The 20,604-nt window shown below is 33.5% G+C and overlaps 1 protein-coding gene and 1 long non-coding RNA gene across 2 annotated transcripts in view; one reads left to right on the forward strand and one right to left on the reverse strand.

Moving 5' to 3' along the window:
* The window catches only part of LOC149479319 (uncharacterized), a 267,645-nt gene that overhangs the window by 246,849 nt on the left and 192 nt on the right, over positions 1-20,604 (reverse strand). The window lies entirely within an intron of this gene.
* On the forward strand, positions 8,071-15,608 carry LOC149479325 (odorant receptor 4-like). The gene is made up of 5 exons (XM_089708303.1): positions 8,071-8,873; positions 9,305-9,404; positions 14,253-14,357; positions 14,943-15,098; positions 15,543-15,608. Exons 1-5 carry the CDS (start codon positions 8,071-8,073, stop codon positions 15,606-15,608), a joined length of 1,230 nt encoding a protein of 409 aa, XP_089564429.1.

The following is a 20,604-nucleotide window of genomic DNA, read 5'->3' on the forward strand; positions in this document are numbered from 1 at the left end:
CTAACCTGTCATCGATTATTATAAAAGAAAGTCGTGTTAGTACACTATTTATAACTTAAAAACGGCTGAACCGATTTAGCTGAACATTTGCGTAGAACTGAGACGGATAAGATATCTAAATATAGACAGAAATAAAAGGCGCTTTTGGTGTACAAAGAAGAATTTATTTATTTATGTTGACAAAGCCACTAAACTGAAGCTAATTTCAATATAAAATTTTCATTTAATTAATTAATTCACTATACAGCCAGGTTATTACATATTATAGATTAATCCTAATAATATTATAAATGCGAAAGTCTGTGAGGATGTGTGTGTGTGTGTGTGTGTTTGTTACTCTTTCACGCAAATTCTACTGAACCGATTACAATGAAATTTAGCACACATATAGAGTGTAACTTGGATTTACACATAGGATAGGTTTTATCCCGGAAATCCCACGGGAACGGGAACTATGCTGGTTTTCCTTTGAAAACGCGGGCGAAGTCGCGGGCGGAAATCTAGTTACATATAGATTAATGAAAAATATATAAACAAAAGATCAAGTATTAGCGTCAAAAAACCTTACCTGCTACGAGGCTTCCAATTTCCTGGGACAATAAATTTAACGGACGAAATAAATTATATCATAAAAACGGATATAAAATATATATTTTCCTGTACTTTATTCAACTTTGGCGATAAAGCGCGACTCCCAATAACAAGTTGATCATAATGTTTTCTTGTTTTAACATTCGTATAAATGCGTATTGTTTTATGATAGCAACTTTTTTGTCATGGGGTCTATATTATTATTTTCTAAAAAGTAGATGCAGATTGCAGATGCTTTTCTTTGTGTTATACGATACATTTGCTTGGATTTTAGGCAATAAAAGGAAGAACTTAGGTCAGGTTCTGCTAATGTGATGTTGACTATCTCTACCTACTAATGTTATAAAGCTGAAGAGTTTGTTTGTTTGAACGGGCTAATCTCATGGTCCGATGGTCACTGGTCCGATTAGAAAAAATCTTTCGGTGTTAGATAGGCCATTTATCGAGGAAGGGTATAAGCTATATTATATCATCACGGACCAACAGGAGCGGAGCAAAGAGGGTAAAACGGCGGGGCACAGCATAGTTAATAATTCTGAAGCAGTGAAGCAGTTTATAAATCTTATTTCTTTCTGTAATATCAAAATAATTGTGAAAGTTTATAAAAATGCATGCATTTTGGTTAGAAAATGTAACTTTTTGCCTAGGTACCACGCGACTGAAACCACGGGTTCCAGCAAGTCCATTATAAATAACAAAAGCCCACTACATGAATTAATTAACCGATATAAACTTAAACTTATAGGAATTTCAGGACAAAGTTAAACTGTGAATTTCACTTTGACACTCCAGAGCTACGATTTGAGGTAAAGTTTTGCGCTCCAAATTGTTTGACTTCGAGATACTTCGATATCTAGAAGTTTAAAATTAATTTTCATTGAAATCATTGATTCGGAAATTTCACAAGAAATTGGGAGTCTGTTATATAATGAACAAGCAGCCCCCCTATGCAAGTGGCTTTCTGTTAGCGTAGCGTTCAATAGAATAGACTACGAATGTATGAGATTGACGTAAGCTGTAGATAAACGTATCTACAGCTTACGTCAAACATTATCAGAAAGCCACTTGCATAGGGGGGCTGCTCATCAGACGTTGCTCTGCTCTATTTCCCCCTTTTCATGTTTTCTCTTCATAAGAATGTTCCTTACGCCTTAGAATAGTTAAAATAGCCGAATTGATCGGGCTGATCTCGAGTTTTAAGTATTTGGCGATTTATTTTTATTTTATCTATAGATTATTTAAGAATATTTGAGGTACCTATCTATACTAATATAATAAAGAGGAAAGGTTCGTATGTATGTATGTATGGTTTTCACGCATAAACTACTGGACCGATTTTGATGAAATTTGGCACAGATAATCATTAGACCCTGAAAAAGAACATAGGCTACCTTTTATTGCGAAATATGTAACACGGGCGAAGCCGGGGTGGACCGCTAGTAACTTATAAGTGAATACGTGTATACAATGGTTAAATAAGTGAGCTACAGTTTTATGAACGTCTATTATATCTAATATTATAGAGAGGATAGTTTTATTGTTTGTTTGTTTGTTATAGGCTCATATCACTCGACCGATTTTAAAGATTTTTTCACTAAGTAATAGAAAGCTACATTATTAAGAAGTAACATGACCACATAGTATAAAACAGTTGCTTTCTCTCCCTTTAGGTATGCTGAAATCTTTAACAATCTTTAGCAATGGATTTTGAAGCGGTTTTTTTTAATAGTTAGAGTGATTTTCAAGGAAGGTTTTAGTATAATTATAATTCATTAGGTTTTCATTCAGGCGAAGCCGTGGGTGGAAAGCTAGAAGGGTAGAAGGCTATATTTTATTAGCTACTTTGTATATAAACAAGAAAATTAAATCCTGTTTATCAAACATATTTTTATTACAAGAAACATTTACAAAGAGCGTAATACAAAAATTGTTAGCTTACGGGCAAAATAAACAAACAAGCGTTCTTATCATCCAGGAACAAATTAAATGGAATATGATGAGTTTGTAGCTCAGGACAACGCTAAAAAGGTTGAATATACAAGAGGGTCGTAACAACAGTGAGGTAATATTTTCCTTATGAAGTGAAGTATTGACGGGGTTAGGAGGGTAATTGAATAAGGGAGTTTTTTATGCTTGTGTCGAAGCTTGTATAAATTGAGTTTCGTTCTAAAATTATTTCTTGTTTGTAAATGCAGTTTTCTGACACTTATATTAAAGCTTTGAACAATATTAGCATTAATTTATCTATATGCGCATGTTATAACATTACCGCTGCTCATAAGTCATAACGGTGAAGAAAAACATCGTGATGGTCTAAGATCCGAATATAAGTCGAAATGCAACGGCGTGATAATAGAATGAGACCAATTTTATAATAAATTTAAGTGTATTAATAAATGTATTAAAAATGGGTTGACTGGGAAAATCCTGGACAGGATATTTTTTATTAATTATTAAAAAATCTTTTATTTTAATTTTTTATTAATTGCAGTTTCGAGATAATAAAACAATTTTGTAATAAAACAGCGCTGACATAATTTTTTTTTCATCATCCTATCAAGTGAAAGTAACTGGTACCGACCTACCTGTTTATACCTGCCAACCTAGCCGTTTGTCCCGGTAAATATTAGAAAACGACTATGCCTGCACATTTTGTAGGTTTCATACTTTAAGTCTATTATAATTTTTTTTATTAAGTTGATACTGCAATTAATTAAAAAAAAATGTTTTTTTTAATTCATTAAAAATGTCCTGTCCAGGATTTTCCCAGTCAACATATTTTTAATTATAAATGCGAAAGTAACTCTGTCTGTCTGTCTGTTACTCAATCACGCCTAAACTACTGAACCAATTTTCATGAAATTTGGTATGGAGATATTTTGATACCCGAGATAGGACATAGGCTACTTTTTATCCCGGGAAAATGACGCAATCCCGGAAATCCCACGGGAACGGGAACTATGCGGGTTTTTCTTTGACTGCGCGGGTGAAGCCCCGGGCGGAAGCCTAGTTGATTATAAAATTGGTCTCATTCTATTATCACGCCGTTGCATTTCGACTTATATTCGGATCTAAGACCATGAGGAAACCGACATGTCGAAGAATCGAAAGTTCGACGACATGTGACATCTATTATAACCCGTGTGTCAGCTGAGAGAACATAATATATGAGCTGATTGATGTTGATGATGATGATGAAGCTTAAAGGAAGTTGATCACAAATAAATAGTTAATACTCATATTATATCCTACAGGAACTACTAAAATAAATTAAATCTGCGTAAAGCTTTCTTAAATTTCATTAAGGCTACAAGACTCCAAACTGTGTTAAGTTGTTCAACTCCTTGCAAATTTAACTTCACAAAACTAAGAGATACATTATATATAAATTGGATTCCTGCTTCTTGAAGAAATTAAATTTCTGTTTCTGTATTTAAATAATAAAAAATATAAATTGTTTTAGGGCCGATTTTTCAATCCATCGTTAAATAAAGTATTACACGATAATATTAAAATGTCACGTAAACTGTCAAATACGTTAAAATAAATTAGAATACGTTTTTAAAATGGTAACTTTATATATTACTAGTGGTCTGCCCCGGCTTCGCCCGTGGTACATATTTCGCAATAAAAGGTAGCCTATGTCCTTTCTCGGGTATCAAAATATCTCCATACCAAATTTCATGCAAATTGGTTCAGTAGTTTAGGCGTGATTGAGCAACAGACAGACAGACAGAGTTACTTTCGCATTTATAATATTAGTAAGGATAAGGATTCGACGAATAAGTTTTAACCAAGGATTGATAAATCAGCCCTTAATGGATGATAACGTCATTTATTCAGTTAAGATTAATATCTTAACGAATAAATGAATTATTAGGTAATCCTAATAATTCCATCACTGATCACTTTGTAGCATAACATATTTTTGAACTTCTAATACTTTTCTAATAAAATTGAGATTTATATTCAGTTTTTTTCATGGTAGAGGATTTTGATTGCCTTATACATGGTTAAAAAAATGAAGCTATTTACTAACTGCTTGAAGCTTTAATTATAAAAAAAAACAAGAAATATAGCACTTAGCAAGGGCTATTATTAAAATGAACATGTTGTCTGTTTTCTGATACATTTCCGATAGGCAAATATTATTCACCTAAATGTATTCGTGTGACAGCATAATTTCACAGCATTGATAAACATTCGAGATTTTTTGTGCCTGTACAATGTACATGAACAAATGTTTATGAAAATGAACTTAAAGTTCAATGTCTGTGAATTTTAGTATGTTTCGATGGATTAAATTGTGTTATTTCAAAAACACTTTGTATTCAAAATCATAACATATTAATTATTATCCATCATAATATTATAAATCTGAAGAGTTTGTTTGTTTGTTTGCTTGCACGCGTTAATGTCAGGGACCACTGGTCCGATTTGAAAAATTATTTCACTGTTAGATAGCTCATTTATTGAGGAATGCTATAAGGCTATATTATACTATCACGCTAAGACCAATAGGAGCGGAGCAATGCGAATAAACCGCGGGGCACAGGTAGCGTTGAAATATAAGAGATTTCATTTTAAGCCATCATGAAAAATTATACATAATACATAATTACGTAAATAAGCTAAAATATCAAATGAAATACTTTGAATATATCAAAGTAAACATAAGTACATCCAAGTTCGTTAAAGACACTAATTACTTGATACAATCTCAATTTATAAAGATTATACGGCAAAGTTGTGAAGTCAGCTAATTAGTAGCGGTGTAGCGTTGACACCGACTTCGTAAATTGGCTATTATAATTTTGTTAAAACCCGAAATGGGAAGATAATTTCGCTAAAGGGATTGGAAGTTCGTTTAACTTTTGCACCCTAGTTCAGGGTTTTGTTTATTGCACGCCTCATAAGCGAAGCGTTGAGGTGGGTACTACTGTCACTTCGCGCAAAACATCTGATTTTTCAAACTTAAAATGTCTTTATGTATCATACATTGCACTTGTAAGATAATACATACACACACATATTAAGAAAAAACACTATTTTTAACATTCCTGATATTTTTGATGTCATTTTTGTTATTTAAACTAGTTAAAAACAGTTTAACAGTGTCTTGGACGTCCGTGTGTCTCTATGTGCGGAGGATTTTCTTGTTAACACGATAGCGACCGAAATACTTTACTAATCGAGTCTTTTTTTTTCTCTTACGCTTGAGTATGCTCAGGAATAGAACCCTTTCATTTTTCAGGGTCTGATTCGATGTGGTTTAATTGTTATTAAATAAACAAAAATAATAATTAATAAATAATTATTAAAAAAAATTATGAGGCGTGCACTTTTGGATTTTCCAAATTATTTATTTATGTTCTAGATTAAGTTAACCACCTATTTCTAGGTAATAACAAATTAAACTGCTTTATCTGAACGAAATATTTGTTAGAATTACATAGAATCACTACATAGTATAAAACAAAGTCGCTTTCTCTGTCCCTATGTCCCTATGTATGCTTAAATCTTTAAAGCTTCGCAACGGATTTTGATGCGGTTTTTTTTAATAAATAGAGTGATTCAAGAGGAAGGTTTTAGCACAGATTAATAATAATATACTACGTATACAAGTTTTAGTATATAATTTATTATGTTTTAGACAAAGCGGGCGAAGCCGCAGGCGGAAAGCTAGTACAATATAATTAAAAAACAAAATAACTACAGTAGGTAAAGATATTACATAGTTATTGCAAATAGCAATGGTACATACAGTATTATAATTGTAATAGAAGGGAAAATTTATGGAAATTGAATATAATTTACGAATAAGAAAATTTTAAACTTTATTAGCCTGTAAAGATTTTTTATCTTATCGATTCCATAGGTTATCGTCAATTAAATATCATGACGACTAAATTTTTACAATTATTATATAGTAGCTTCCGCCCACGACTTTGTACGTGCATCCCCGTTTTTCCCCGTTCCCGCAAGAATTTCGGGAAATCCTTTCTTAGCGAATGCCTACGTCCTAACATCTACCTACATGCCAAATTTCAGCCCGATACGTCCAGTGATTTGGGCTGTGCGTTGTTACTAATTTACACCCTTTACTTTATACGTACAAGTTTTTCAGGTTTTTCCATAGCCTATTTAATTCAAGAGATATAGAACAATTAGTTAGAACTGTGACGTTCTTTGTAATAAAGTACGTACTACGTAGGTATACATAGACTAATAAACGTGCTTTAAACTGAATCAAGTCTATTAAATTACTAATATTAACAAGACCTTCATTTGAATTTATAATAAAAAGTCACAGCGCATCACCGCCTTTTCCTTGTTCTAATTTAGCAAACTTTTTATGAGTTGAACAAGTAAACCGTTTGACGTGTTTATGCCACATATATTGAATTTTCTATGGAAAATGTTTAAATTTTAAATATGAGCTTTTTACATAGGAGTGCAAAAGCACAGCATAAAAATGCTGAAAAATTTACCGGTGGTCAAAATAGAACTTAAATACTAGAATAATAAATTGTATCAACAATAAATTGTTTCAAAATTAAAACAACATTTCTTGATATTATAGCCCTACTAGATTTCCGCCCGCGGCTTCGCCCGCGTTTGCAAAGGAAAACCCGCATAGTTCCCGTTCCCGTGAGATTTCCGGGATAAAAACTATCCTATGTGTTAATCCAAGTTACCCTCTATATGTGTGCTAAATTTCATTGTAATCGGTTCAGTAGTTTTTACGTGAAAGAGTAACAAACATCCATACATCCATACATCCTTACTATTAGCCCTATAAGGCTTCGCTAATTACCTTAACATTTTCATGTCAAAATTTGAAAAATCCATAACAAATCACCATTTCTTGGCCATTGTTTTTTTAAGGATTTTTTTTTAAGGATTTTTTTTTAAGGATTTTTTTTAAGGATTTTTTTTAAGGATTTTTTTTTAAGGATTTTTTTCCAAATTGTATAAGAATTTGTCGAGGAGTTTTGCCTGAAAATGTAACATACACACTAATCCATAAAACTTCTCCTCCTCCTTCTTCATCTATAATAAATTATTGTATGTGATGAAATATTATTTTGATAATTTGTGCTTTTAATACCTTTAAATTGAAGGTCAAAGAAATCTATTAAACATAAATAAAACAATCATAATTCCCAATAAAGGTTTATTAAATTATTTGTTATCAAAACAAAGTTCAACGCTATCAATTTACAACATAATTTAATTTCTAGCTTCAGTAAAATAACAATATTGTTTATCTATATTGAATATTTACCTCACAAAAGGTCTGTTTTAATAAAATGGAAACATTAATATTATTCTAGAAGATTATATATTCTATTATTCTATTAGAAGCTCAAAATATTAGATTACTTTTTAAATATCACATATTTTTATAACGTTGAATACCGACCACATTGATATAAAAACGGTTTGAAACAACATTTTAAATTAAAACAAAGCAAAATGATTGTAAATAAAATCCTTAATATTACAAAAGGGCTGGAAAGCACTAAACATCCCTTATTAGGCCCGAATCTACGAGGCTTGTATTTATTCGGCCTTTGGCAAAAAGGGAATAAAATACGGAATTTTTTCTTTAACATTTTCCACGCAATGTCTTTTATATTTGTTCTTACGCAGTTCTACGCTTTGTATCAAATGAAAGATGATATTATGCAAGTGATCCTTAATTTTTCCCTCACCGCCGTGAGCCTCGTTTCGATTTCAAAGAATTTTCGCACGATTTTCTATCAGACGAAATGGAATCAGCTGTTCGATAATATAGCGAACGTGGAGCGTAAAGAAATAGCGAAAGGGGACAAAACAGTATTGAAATACATGCGTGATTATACCGTCTATTCGAGAATAGTCACCTATCTCTATTGGTCAACAGCAATAGTAACGTATTTCGTACTTCTAGTGTCCCCATTTTTGAAGTACGCGGCAGAACCAGTATATCGTGAGCTAGTTCGTAATGGTACTGAGCCGTATCCACAGATTTTGTGTTCTTGGTTTCCATTCGACAATACAGTAATGCCTGGGTACATATATGGTATTATATGTCATGTAATAGTGACCACACAAGGAGCTGGTGTAATTGCCGTTTTTGATATGAACGCTGTGACAATAATGACATTTTTAAAGGGACAAGTACAAATACTGGGGTATAAGTGTGAAAATATATTTGATACGAGAAAAGCTCTGGATAAGAAAGAGGTTTTTGGGAACATAAAGGAATGTTATCGGCTCCATTCGTTTATTTCAGAGTGAGTTTGAAGCCCTTGTTGAAGTTTGCCAAAGTTTCTTCTAAATTAAGCTGGTATACATGATCCTTTATGTCGTAAATAACGTAACGGGTTGGCTTAATGACTAAATGTGTAAATGTACCTTTATTTAATTTAGTATTCTTCTCTTGTATGAAACAGTAAAGAAATGTGTTTACGAAAAGACTGTTCTTCATTACAATCTGTAGAGGCTTTGTTTCAGGGCTATTTAGTTTGATTACGTTTTACGATTGGTACCTTAAAGTTTTATTAAAAATATCTTCTGAAAAAAATGTCTGTATTATTAATTATAGATAGATAAATGTATCGAATTCTTCAACAAACAATAATGTTGTATCTAATCAAATAACCAGGAACATGATTGGTTTAAAAATTGCAATCCTTAAATAATTTAATCGTTTCCTTTCTTTCAGACAATATTCTTTACTCAACTCTTTATTGTCACCAGTTATGTTTTTATACGTACTCATCTGTTCGATCATGATTTGCTGCAGTATTGTACAGCTTAGTTTGGTGAGTATTTAAATATTTCTTCAGCAATTAATTTAGAACTCTTTGTCTATGGGACTTCTGTAGCATTGGGTTTGTAACGCTGTCACTCCTGAGCGGCTGTACAGATTTGGACGAAATATTTTTTTTTTATAGATAAAATTATGTAGTTTTGTGAGAAAGTAAAGCTGTAGGAAAATATGGGATAGATGTTTTATAAGAAACGGAAATCGTACGATAACTTTCAATTGCGATCGATATCAAAATCTAGGGTTAATAAATAAATTTTCCATTACCATAAATAAAATACACTTATTATAAAAAGCTTTTTCACATTTATTTGTTCATAGCACTTTAACCATAATAATTCTCTATAATAAGAATTTATTTGGCATTTTCATAAATCCAGTTTGCAAAATTAATTAATAAAGACAATTTGTTAGGAAGAAACTTTCGAAGTAACTCTGCAAAATCTTCGTATTTCTGTATTGTATCTTCACAAAAATCATATACATAATATAATATAGTATACCTAGTCAAGTTCACTTCTTCGAAATAAGATGTTCCTTATTGAGATATTTCATTTGAAAGGGTACAGGAAAATCAGATAAATTTCCGCATGAATGGCATTTCAGTTGTAACAGAAAACAAAGTTTTACAAAAACATAAGATTTCTGAGGAAATGAAAAAATCCTTTTATGTTTTAATTATAAAATATTATGTAATGTTATTTCGTTTAAATATTTGGATCTTACCATTTTAGTGTTATTTTATCGTACAATATTAAATAAAATAAATCTTCGTTTTTGTACAGACATAGACATATTACTTGTTCTATTTAAATTTATTTTTTTGGTTAAAGTCCCAATGTTTCAGAAAGAAAGCTTGAAGCTTATGGGCGCTTATAAGCGCTTGTCGGCGCTTATAGGCGCTGGTAACCCGAGCGGGAAAATATGTGAACATGCGCTTGTAGGCGCTCATAGGCGCCGACAAGTTTGTTGAAACTTGTTGAAACTTGTCGGCGCCTATCAGCGCTTGTAGGCGCATGTTCGTGTATTTTCCTGCTCGGGTTGCCGGCGCTTGTGGGCGCCGATAGGCGCTTGTAAGCGCTTATAAGTTTCAGGCTTTCTTTCTGAATACGCCCTTAGTTTGTAATGTTTCAGTACGTTCCGTTTTATGTTTTTGCGTATTTACTTGTTTGTTGAATTTTTATTTTCTATGTAGCTGGCGGGTATAGGAAAAGTTTATATATATTTTTATATTTGATATTATTAATTATTTATATATACATATATTATATACAAATTTCTTTCATATATTAATATTTAATATATAAGTATTACATTTAGTCCACCATTTCGTTTTCGAATGATAGTGACTGTGATTCCTTCGTAAGCGCTCATAGTTGTGATGATAGTTTTCAGAGTTTTGACAGCCCACCTCTTGATATATGTTTGACTTCTACCTTTTCTGATGTTTTAAAAAATTTTAACGTTATCCACATCAACGCACAGAGTATTCCGGCACACTTTACCGATATGCATGCATCATTTAATTCTAACTCCATTCACGCTATCCTTATTTCCGAAACCTGGCTCAAGCCTTGTCTTTCCTCTACCTCTTACTCCTTACCTGGCTTCAATTTGGTACGTAACGACCGTACCGGTCGGGTGGGTGGTGGAGTTGCTATATACTTACGCTCCGACTTACCTTTCACCGTTATCAGCACATCTCCACAACCGCCACCTGCCGACGAGGCCGAACACTTGCTAATTGAAGTCATGATTTCCTGCACTAAACTTCTTTTAGGTGTTTTCTATGTCCCCTCCCTTCTTATTAACTATTTTCCGGCGTTTGAAAAAACGTTAGAGAATTTACGTCCTCTCTATGACCATGTCATTCTTATGGGAGACTTTAACACCTGTCTTCTTAAAAATGACATCCGGAGTGACAAGCTTTCAACAATCGTATCCTCCTGTAACCTCAATATCCTTCCCCTTAATCCTACTCACTTCTCTCCTGGCTGTTGTCCTTCTCTCCTAGATTTGATTATTGTTTCCTCTCCTAATCTTGTCTCTAAGCACGGTTAGTGCACTGCCGATGCCTTTTCTTACCACGACCTTGTCTTCCTTTCTTACCGTGTTCGTCCTCCCAAAAGAAAGCACAAAGTATTGTTACAGCGCAGTTTCCGTGGAATGGACGTTGAGCGTCTGTGTGATGATGCTCAAAAAATCGATTGGTCACCTGTCTCATCTGCCAATTGTATAGACTCCAAAGTTGCAGCCTTTAATTTACTACTTACTAAACTGTACGATACTCATGCGCCAATTAAAGCAGTTAAAATGAAGCATGTTCCAGCTCCTTGGTTGACAGATGAACTTAGATCTATTGTTCACAAAAAAAATCTGGCGAAAGCCAAATTTAAACTGAATAACTCGGACTCCAATCGTGAAAAATATAAAGCAATTCGCAATCGCTGCAATACGATGTGTAGAGATGCACAACGACGCCACATTCACAAATCCGTTGAGAGCGGCAACACTGCAGACACTTGGAAATTTTTAAAAACACTTGGAGTTGGTAAATCTCAGAATATCTCCTTTCCTGTAAATATTAATTTAGATCTTATTAACAAACATTTCTCCTCGTCAAAGTCTACTCTGGACTGTAACACTAAAACTGATACCATTTCTCTTCTTTCTACCATGCAAACTCCTGACTCTCCTCCGTTCATTCTTGTACCTTTCACTGCCAGTGACGTTAAGAAGAATACATTGGCCATCGCTTCGAATGCTCTCGGCTGTGATGGTATAGGCCGTGCTATGATTCTGCCCATTCTTGATATTATCCTTCCCATCCTCACACATATCCTTAATTTCTCCCTATCTTCGAGTTCTTTTCCCCAGATCTGGAAAGATGCATTCATCATTCCACTCCCTAAAAAAAACAATCCATCCAATTTCTCCGATTATCGCCCTATTTCCATCCTACCATTCCTATCTAAAGTTCTTGAAAGGCTAGTGCAACAACAGCTGTGCTCCTTTCTTAACTATAATTCCCTTCTAGATCCTTTACAATCTGGTTTTCGTACGGGCCATAGCACGGTCACTGCTCTTGTCAAAGTTACAGAGGATATTCGTATGGCAATGGACAATAAGCAGCTAACTATCCTTGCTCTCCTTGATTTTTCCAATGCCTTCAACACCGTTGACTTTGATATCCTGTTAGCTTTGCTTAGTTCTCTTAACGTATCTCCTGCGGTGGTTGGTTGGTTTCGTAGTTACTTGCAGGGTCGTCGGCAGCGCGTCCGGGTGGATGAATCCTATTCCTCATGGTGTGATGTTTCTGCTGGCGTCCCTCAAGGCGGCGTGTTGTCACCCCTCCTTTTTAGTATTTTCATTAACTCTATTTCTTCTAAACTTTCCTCTCTCTACCATCTGTACGCAGACGATCTACAAATTTACACCCATTCGTCAATGGAAAATCTTGAAGAAGCGATTACTCGCATCAACACTGACCTTCAATCCATTGTCGACTGGACTCATGCTTATGGTCTCACATTAAATCCTGGAAAGACTCAAGTTATTATTTTAGGCAGTTCTTATTTGCTTTCTAAAATTTCTTTTCCGGATTTAACTCTTATTTCGATCGATGGAGTCCCAGTTCCATATAGTACATCGGTTAAAAATCTTGGTATTTATATCGATCAAACCCTATCCTGGACCGAACACATAAAACAAGTAAGCCGTAAGGTTTTTGGCGTTACGTCATCTTTACGTCGATTGCGCAACTTTTTACCTGTTCCTACGAAAACTGTTTTGGCGCAGTCTTTGTTGCTTTCTATCCTTGATTATGGTGATGCATGCTTTCCAGACCTTAATGAGGAGCTACTTAACAAATTAGAACGACTTCAAAATTTTGCTATCAGATTCATCTTTGGCTTGCGCAAATATGATCATATCTCAGAATATCGCTCGAAACTCAATTGGCTGCCCATCCGACTTCGCCGGAATACTCACATCCTTTCCCTCCTGTACAATATCCTTTTTGATCCTAGATCCCCATCCTACCTTAAAAATAGATTCGTGTTCTTGGGCTCTTCCCATGAACTCGATCTACGCTCCTTGGACAACCTTACGCTTCGCATGCCCGCTCACAAAACTCGTTTTTACGATGCTTCCTTTACCGTGCAAGCTGTAAGGTTGTGGAACTCGCTCCCGTTAAACATCAGGAAAGCTCAATCTATCAGCTCTTTCAAGTATCTGGTCAAACAGCATTATCTTCACAACTAACGTTTAAATGTTTCATACGTTCTTATCTATCTTACTTACTTATATCCTGTTATTTTCTTTATTTTTCTTTATTCGCTATATATATAATATATATTATATGTATTAATATTTGTATTTATGTAACTATTTCCTACTTTTATTTGCACTTTTTATAATGCTTCGCTATGCTCCTTCTACTATCCAATTGTTCATTTTCTTCTAACTTTTCCTATATCCTAAGGTTGCCTGGAAGATATCGCTTTTTAGCGATAAGGCCGCCTATTTGTACCGCTCCAGTGTATATTATTATTGTTTGATTTTGTTATGTTTTGTGTGTGCAAATAAAGTGTTTTTTATTTTATTTTTATTTAATGTAGAGAACCCCGCCGCGAACCCCGGACTTATCGATTTGAAGTCCGAGGTTCTTACCACTGAGCCACTGCACTATTTTGCACTATTACTTGCACGATATTATATCGAGGGACATATATATTACTTATCGTGTTAAATAAAATATAAGGAATTAAGCACGTTTTAATTAAATTGTCAGTATTTAATTATTCTACGCTTTTCTGCAAGATAAATGTTTTCTTTTTCACAGAATGAGCTGGCGATAACGCAAAAGTTGTTGATTTTAGAATATACAGTAGCGCTTGTGGTACAACTTTTTATATACTGTTGGCATAGCAACGAACTGGCCGTACTTGTAAGTTGTTTCATCTTTATTTCGATATAAACTGTATAACGAACTAAAATTAAGGCCAAAGTTCTCGCTTGCGAACTTTTCATTAAATAAGTATAGGAAAGAGAGGATACTTTAGTTTTTAGTTTTAGGTGTTTGTTCCTCAATATAAGTAACAACTTTTCCTTGTAGATGTGTGTTATTCAATTATTTATTTATTGATACTTTAAGATATAATAAAAAAAACACATACACATACACTTAAAGATAGCTTAAACAAAGAAGAATTTGCAGTCTTATCGCTTAGGCCTTAGAGCGATTACCCCTAACAATTACCCCAAAACTGCAGAAGAATTTGATCAATCAGCTTATGTAACAGAGTACCTACCCAACACACACATACGCTATTAAAAAATCTGTTTTCTGTGTGTGGTTTTCCCAGAGGACACAATATTAGTCCTTGTTTTTTATCACCTTTTTAATCGGTTTCTTAAAAAATGGAGGTTCTAAGTTCCACTGGATACTTACACTACGATTTTGTTTTCTCTTTAATCTGTGCTTACTTTTATTATCTTTATTTAATCTACAAATTTTTGTTAATCTTTACAGAGCGGCAGCGTAGACCGGGGCGTCTATAACAGTAATTGGTGGACCAGCGATGTAACTTCTCGCAAATTGTTACTTATTTTGGCGGGAAAAATGTCCACGCCGTTTATATTCGACGCCGGACCGTTTACGACATTATCTGTGCCTACTTTTATAGAGGTAACTGATTTTTATTGCGCCAAACTGGCTACTAGTAAAGTTTGTTAGACATAACGTGCTCTAAATTTCCTTATGCTAGTTTTTTTTTTTTTAAGAATTGAAATTTTTGTGATGTTTCTCTCTTGTTTTACGTTTGCTTTTTATAGTTGTTGCTCAATTTTGGAACAAAATTTGGAATTTGGAATTTTTTATTTGCAAATTAATCGATCGGGCCGCTCGGTGGTCAAGGGGTTAATGTAGTACTTATGTATGATTATGTGTAGGTACGTCGAAATTTGTATTCAAAGATGTTAAGTAATGTAGAAGTGTTATATGGAAGGTCTTCATCAATGTTATTGTATTAAATCAATAACAATCCTAATAATAGACATGTATGTATGACATAAAGCTTTGTTTAGGGTATAATTGTTTGTGGTTAATTACTCAATTATCTATTGTTTACAGATCATGAAAGGCTCCTACAGTTTCTACACGCTGTTTGCGAGATTGGAAGAAACAACTAGTAACTAAAATGTGTGGAATTTCCTTAATTTCTGTTAATTACATAAAATGAATGAAAAATTGAAATAAATCAATATTCTTGTATGTTTTACGCATCATTAAAGTGTAGTACAATAAAAGCTTGAGTTGTTTTATTTCAATTAAAAAAAATTGTCGAATCTAACAGCTAAAGTTCCCGTTTCCAACTTTACCATCTTACCTACATCCTAACCGATGACGAATTGGATAACTTTTCAGACATCTATTATTTACATACCTAAGTGAAGTCCCATGTCCCCAAGTGGGGTAAGGGGCAGATGCATTATACATCTGTTTCACTGATCGATTTTCTTTAGGGACAAGTAGGTGATCAGCCTTCTGTGTCCTGCCAGACCAAGACATTTTTTTTTCTTCGTCTCCACCGGGAATCGAACCCAGGACCCCTCGGTGTTACGCTCACGCGTCGACCACTGTACCGAGGAGGCGGTCATTATTTACATGATTAACAAGAATTGTTTCATTAAAATGAAAATAATACTGAATAAATTTGTCAATCTTTATTTCCATATAAGCTTCAATAAATATTTTAAAAATAGCAAAGCTTTGTGTCTGAATTACTTACTTGTATATTTTATATTATCTTCGTTTGACATTCGTGGTATAACTGCAGGCTATGGCTGAAAAACAGCGATGAAAAGCCATTGATCCTTGGGTCATTGTTTTCACAAAGTCCTACGCCTTTTCGTTGTTAGCAAATTCTTGTAGTTTCTTATGAATGTTTACTTTTACAATGACATGTTTTTCTTTCTCTTTTATTTTTCGAGTAAAGAACGATATTATACACAACCTAGATGAAAGATAATAATTAGCAAATACCGCCTTCATAAATATATTATTATATAACTAGTCTGGTCATAAGTTCTGTCATTATGAACGATTTTCAATTTTTTTATGTTTACCGCAAATTTATTTTTAACGTTCGATTTTTGAATATTTTACGCATTTAAAAACGAAACATTTTATGAGAATAACGTATTTTTTACAATAGAGTGGACGCAAAAATAAGACAGAGTCGCTGTTCTCGCGCTGCATCCTTGTGGTTACGCGCCAGCCGCCAAGTACAATTTTCAGTTTGCTAAAAAATTTACAAATAACATAGAGATTTGTTGATTGACCTATAAAACGATTAAAGGAAGATTCAAGAGTAGAAAATACGAAGAGAAGTGGTCGTCCTCGTACGGTTAGGACAACGGCAGTGATTAATGCAGTATGGGCGCGAATAAGAAGAAATCCAGTCCGAAATCAAAAACAGTTGGCACTGCAGATGAGCCTGAGCAGAACCATAGTTAAAAGGGTGTTTAACGAGGACCTAGGGCTACGGGCTTATCGTAGAAAAACATCGCATCTTCTTTACTCATGCTTGAAGAAGTTAAGACTGGACAGATGCCACGCTTTGCTTAAACGATACGCGGGAAACAATCACCGTGAACTCCTCTTTTCAGACGAAAAAATTTTTACAGTGGAGGAGTGCTGCAACAAACAGAATAGCAAAATGTATGCCCACAGTAGTGAAGAAGCGAGTCAACGTGTACACGGAGTCCAACGCAGGCATCACCCCTCATCATTGATGATTTAGCTGGGAGTGTCTTATTTTGGCCTTACAGAGGTGTTTTTCTCTGAAATAGGTGTTGAAACAAGTGCCAATGTTTACCAAAATACGGTCCTGACAAACCTTGTAAACCTATTTCTCAGACCATGTTTAAAAATCAGCACTGGATATTCCAACAGGACTCAGCATCTGTCCACAAAGCCAAGAGTACCCAAAATTGGCTGGCCACCCAACAGATTCACTTCATTCGTCACCAAGATTGGCCATCTTCTAGCCCAGACCCGAATTCTCTGGATTATAAAATCTGGCAATATTTAGAGGAGAGAACCTGCGCTTAATCCTACCAAAATTTGGAGTCACTCAAAGCATCCATTATTAAAGTAGCTGCTGAAATAAACGCAGACATGGTGCGTACTGCGATAGACGTCTGGCCGCAAAGATTGAAAGCTTGTATCGCAAAATATGGTGGCCATTTTGAAAATTTTTTATTCATAATTATTAAGTAATATGTAAGCTTAATTTGCACATATAAATTAATAAATATATAATAGTAACTTCTTTTTTATTTAATAAAACATATGTGACAAAACTTATGACCAGACTAGGTACAGATCGTACAAAAATATCGGACAATTTGTACGTATCTTATTAAAGAAAACACGAATGTTATAACTAATAGCATTTTAAAATATATCCTAGCAAGTATGAAATAAAGGACATTTTTCAAAGCAAAATGTAGTCTATCGAAAATAATTATTTTTCTCTCGCCACGGCGACAATGCGTTTTATAAATTTTTCCAGTTTAAAGTTTATTTTTATAAAAGATAGTTCATACAATTTTATTGAAAAGGTTTCTATACTAATATTATAAAGCTGAAAATTTTGTTTGTTTGTTTGAACGCGCTAATCTCAGGAACTACTGTTCCGATTTGAAAAATTATTTCGGTGTTAGATAGCCCATTTATCGAGGAAGGCTATAGGCATTATATCATCACGCTATAACATTATTTTGAAGATACGAGATTAGGCTTAAGTCACTTCTGATCCATACCCATAACTCAAAATGGATAAAAGTAAATACTATTGAAATTCTCAATAGTGGCGTAAAAAGGGTCAGTAGTTAAGGCGTGAAATTGTAACAGACATACAAATTTTGTCTCGTTCAATGTACCTTATCCCTTATTAATGAGCTATGATTCCAAAAAAATGCAGGTTACAACGTATGTTTACATTAAAAGTCTATTTAGGTAAGTTTATCGTTATTACGAGTATACCTATATTTGTAATTAATAAACGAATAAGTAATTTTATAATTATCAAGTTTACAAATTTATAAATTAATAATACAGAGACAAAGACCAGCAGCAAAATAATCACTACATAGTATAAAACAAAGTAGCTTTCTCTGTCCCTATGTACCTATGCTTAAATCTTTAAAACTACGCAACGGATTTTGATGCAGTTTTTTTGAATAGATAGAGTGATTCAAGAGGAAGGTTTTAGTATATAATTTATTATGTTTTAGACAAAGCGGGCGAAGCCGCGGGCGGAAAGCTAGTTATAAACTATTCTATACCTCTCAGATTATTATACCAAGTAATTGCCGCTTTAAAAACATTTAAATCAATTCCTATCATTTTTAAAGAAGGTGCCATAAAATTTACAATCGGTTAAAGAACTCTGGTGTGAAAAAGCTCATCAAATTCTTCAGGACTATAAAATTCATTCATTTAAAAGTGATTACTTTCTGCAGGGAATTAGAAAACATAGAAAGCAGGCTGAGGAGAAATCATATTACTGCTATATCAACGACTTTAGATTATAAATGACACTCACAATTAGGGTTGGCACTTCGTACTAATCTTCTATAATATAAAAATCTGTGATAAAAATGAATCGCAAATGTGTTGGTAAGCGCATAACTTGAGAACGTCTGAACCGATTTCGTTTATTCTTTTTTTATAGAATTTCTTAAAGTACACAAGCCAAGCCGGGGAGGATCGCTAGTAATAAAAAAACCACTGATATCGTAGATTTATAGTTTATAACTAGTCTATATACCTATATATTAGTGAGAAACGCAGGTTTTCAATTTATTCGTTCAATTAACAAGCCTGGATAGCTGTGTGTTTCTTACACAAAGATAACTAAACAGATGAGAATGAAATTAACATAAATGAACGAGATGAGATTTTAAAGTGAGTTTAGAATAGGATATACCTACATACAAAGACACTTCATTTTGTCATGTACCTAAATAATAATTATACTTCAAATACGCTGCTAGCACATTTGCTAGTACATGTAGTCTAAAATATAACTTGTTTTATTAATAAAAAAACATTGACAACCCTACAGAACCCATCATCTGATCGGAACTGTCTTTGACAGCTCCACGGGATCAAATAGAGGATTATTGCTCCGTGACGTCATAGCGGGGACTTTGTGAGAATATTTTGTGCATACGAAATTTTTTCGAACACGCCTTTTGTTGTTGTAATGAAGTTTTTGACAAAGGCTAGTAGGTAGATAGTTATGATGGAAATTTTACTGAAAATTGGGTTAAAATTCATCGAATATGAAACAATTAAAAAAATCAAACATGATCGAATCCATAAAAAGCTGCTACTTATATTATCTTTCCTGAAATAAGTATGTTGAAATAATAATAAGGTAATTACGTACCTACTTTAGCTATAAGTATTTATTATTAACTTCATATTCATTAACATTGATGATATTTGGTAATAATAATAATTGACACTTGAACAGTGTGATGGATTATTATGAATTGTAACAATATAAAAGGCTTGTAGGTTATGCTATTACTTGCAGTAAGAAAAAAAGTAATTAAGAGTCATATAATGTACATAGTAAAACATGGTATCATTTAATGTTATTAAATACTAGGGGTACGCACCGACTGCATCCGTGGTTTATAATATATTTTTGACCTCAGGGATCACGTTATATTATATTAACTGTGAATTTTTAAAAGCCCAGTAGAGTTCCTGAGATTAACGCGTTCAAACAAACAAACTATTCAGCTTTACATTATTGGAATGGAAAAAGCTGAACGGAAAACATATTGCAAACATTTGCTGCATATTGGTCTGATTGTTTATCTAAATCAAGAGTACTTAGTCATATTTTTGTTTCATTTTCAATATTAGTTAGTGATAAAATTATATTAAAATATGAGGAGTTATTATTTTTTATCATACGCAAACATTTTCATAACGCAAATATGCTCATTCAATTTTCATATTAGCGGAAAACTCCACTGTACGAAAGTGCTCAATGCCAAAAATATATACAATTATTATTGCTTATAAAATAAAACTGGTTTTTTGTCATGCTGATAAAATTAGATTACCTTTGACTAATAAGCCACACTAAGTACCTACCTACTATCAG

Source organism: Colias philodice, chromosome 20 (assembly GCF_061535455.1).
Source record: "Colias philodice isolate Cphi_HAF_F1 chromosome 20, ilColPhil1 Martin Lab GWU primary, whole genome shotgun sequence".
Lineage (NCBI taxonomy): Eukaryota > Metazoa > Arthropoda > Insecta > Lepidoptera > Pieridae > Colias > Colias philodice.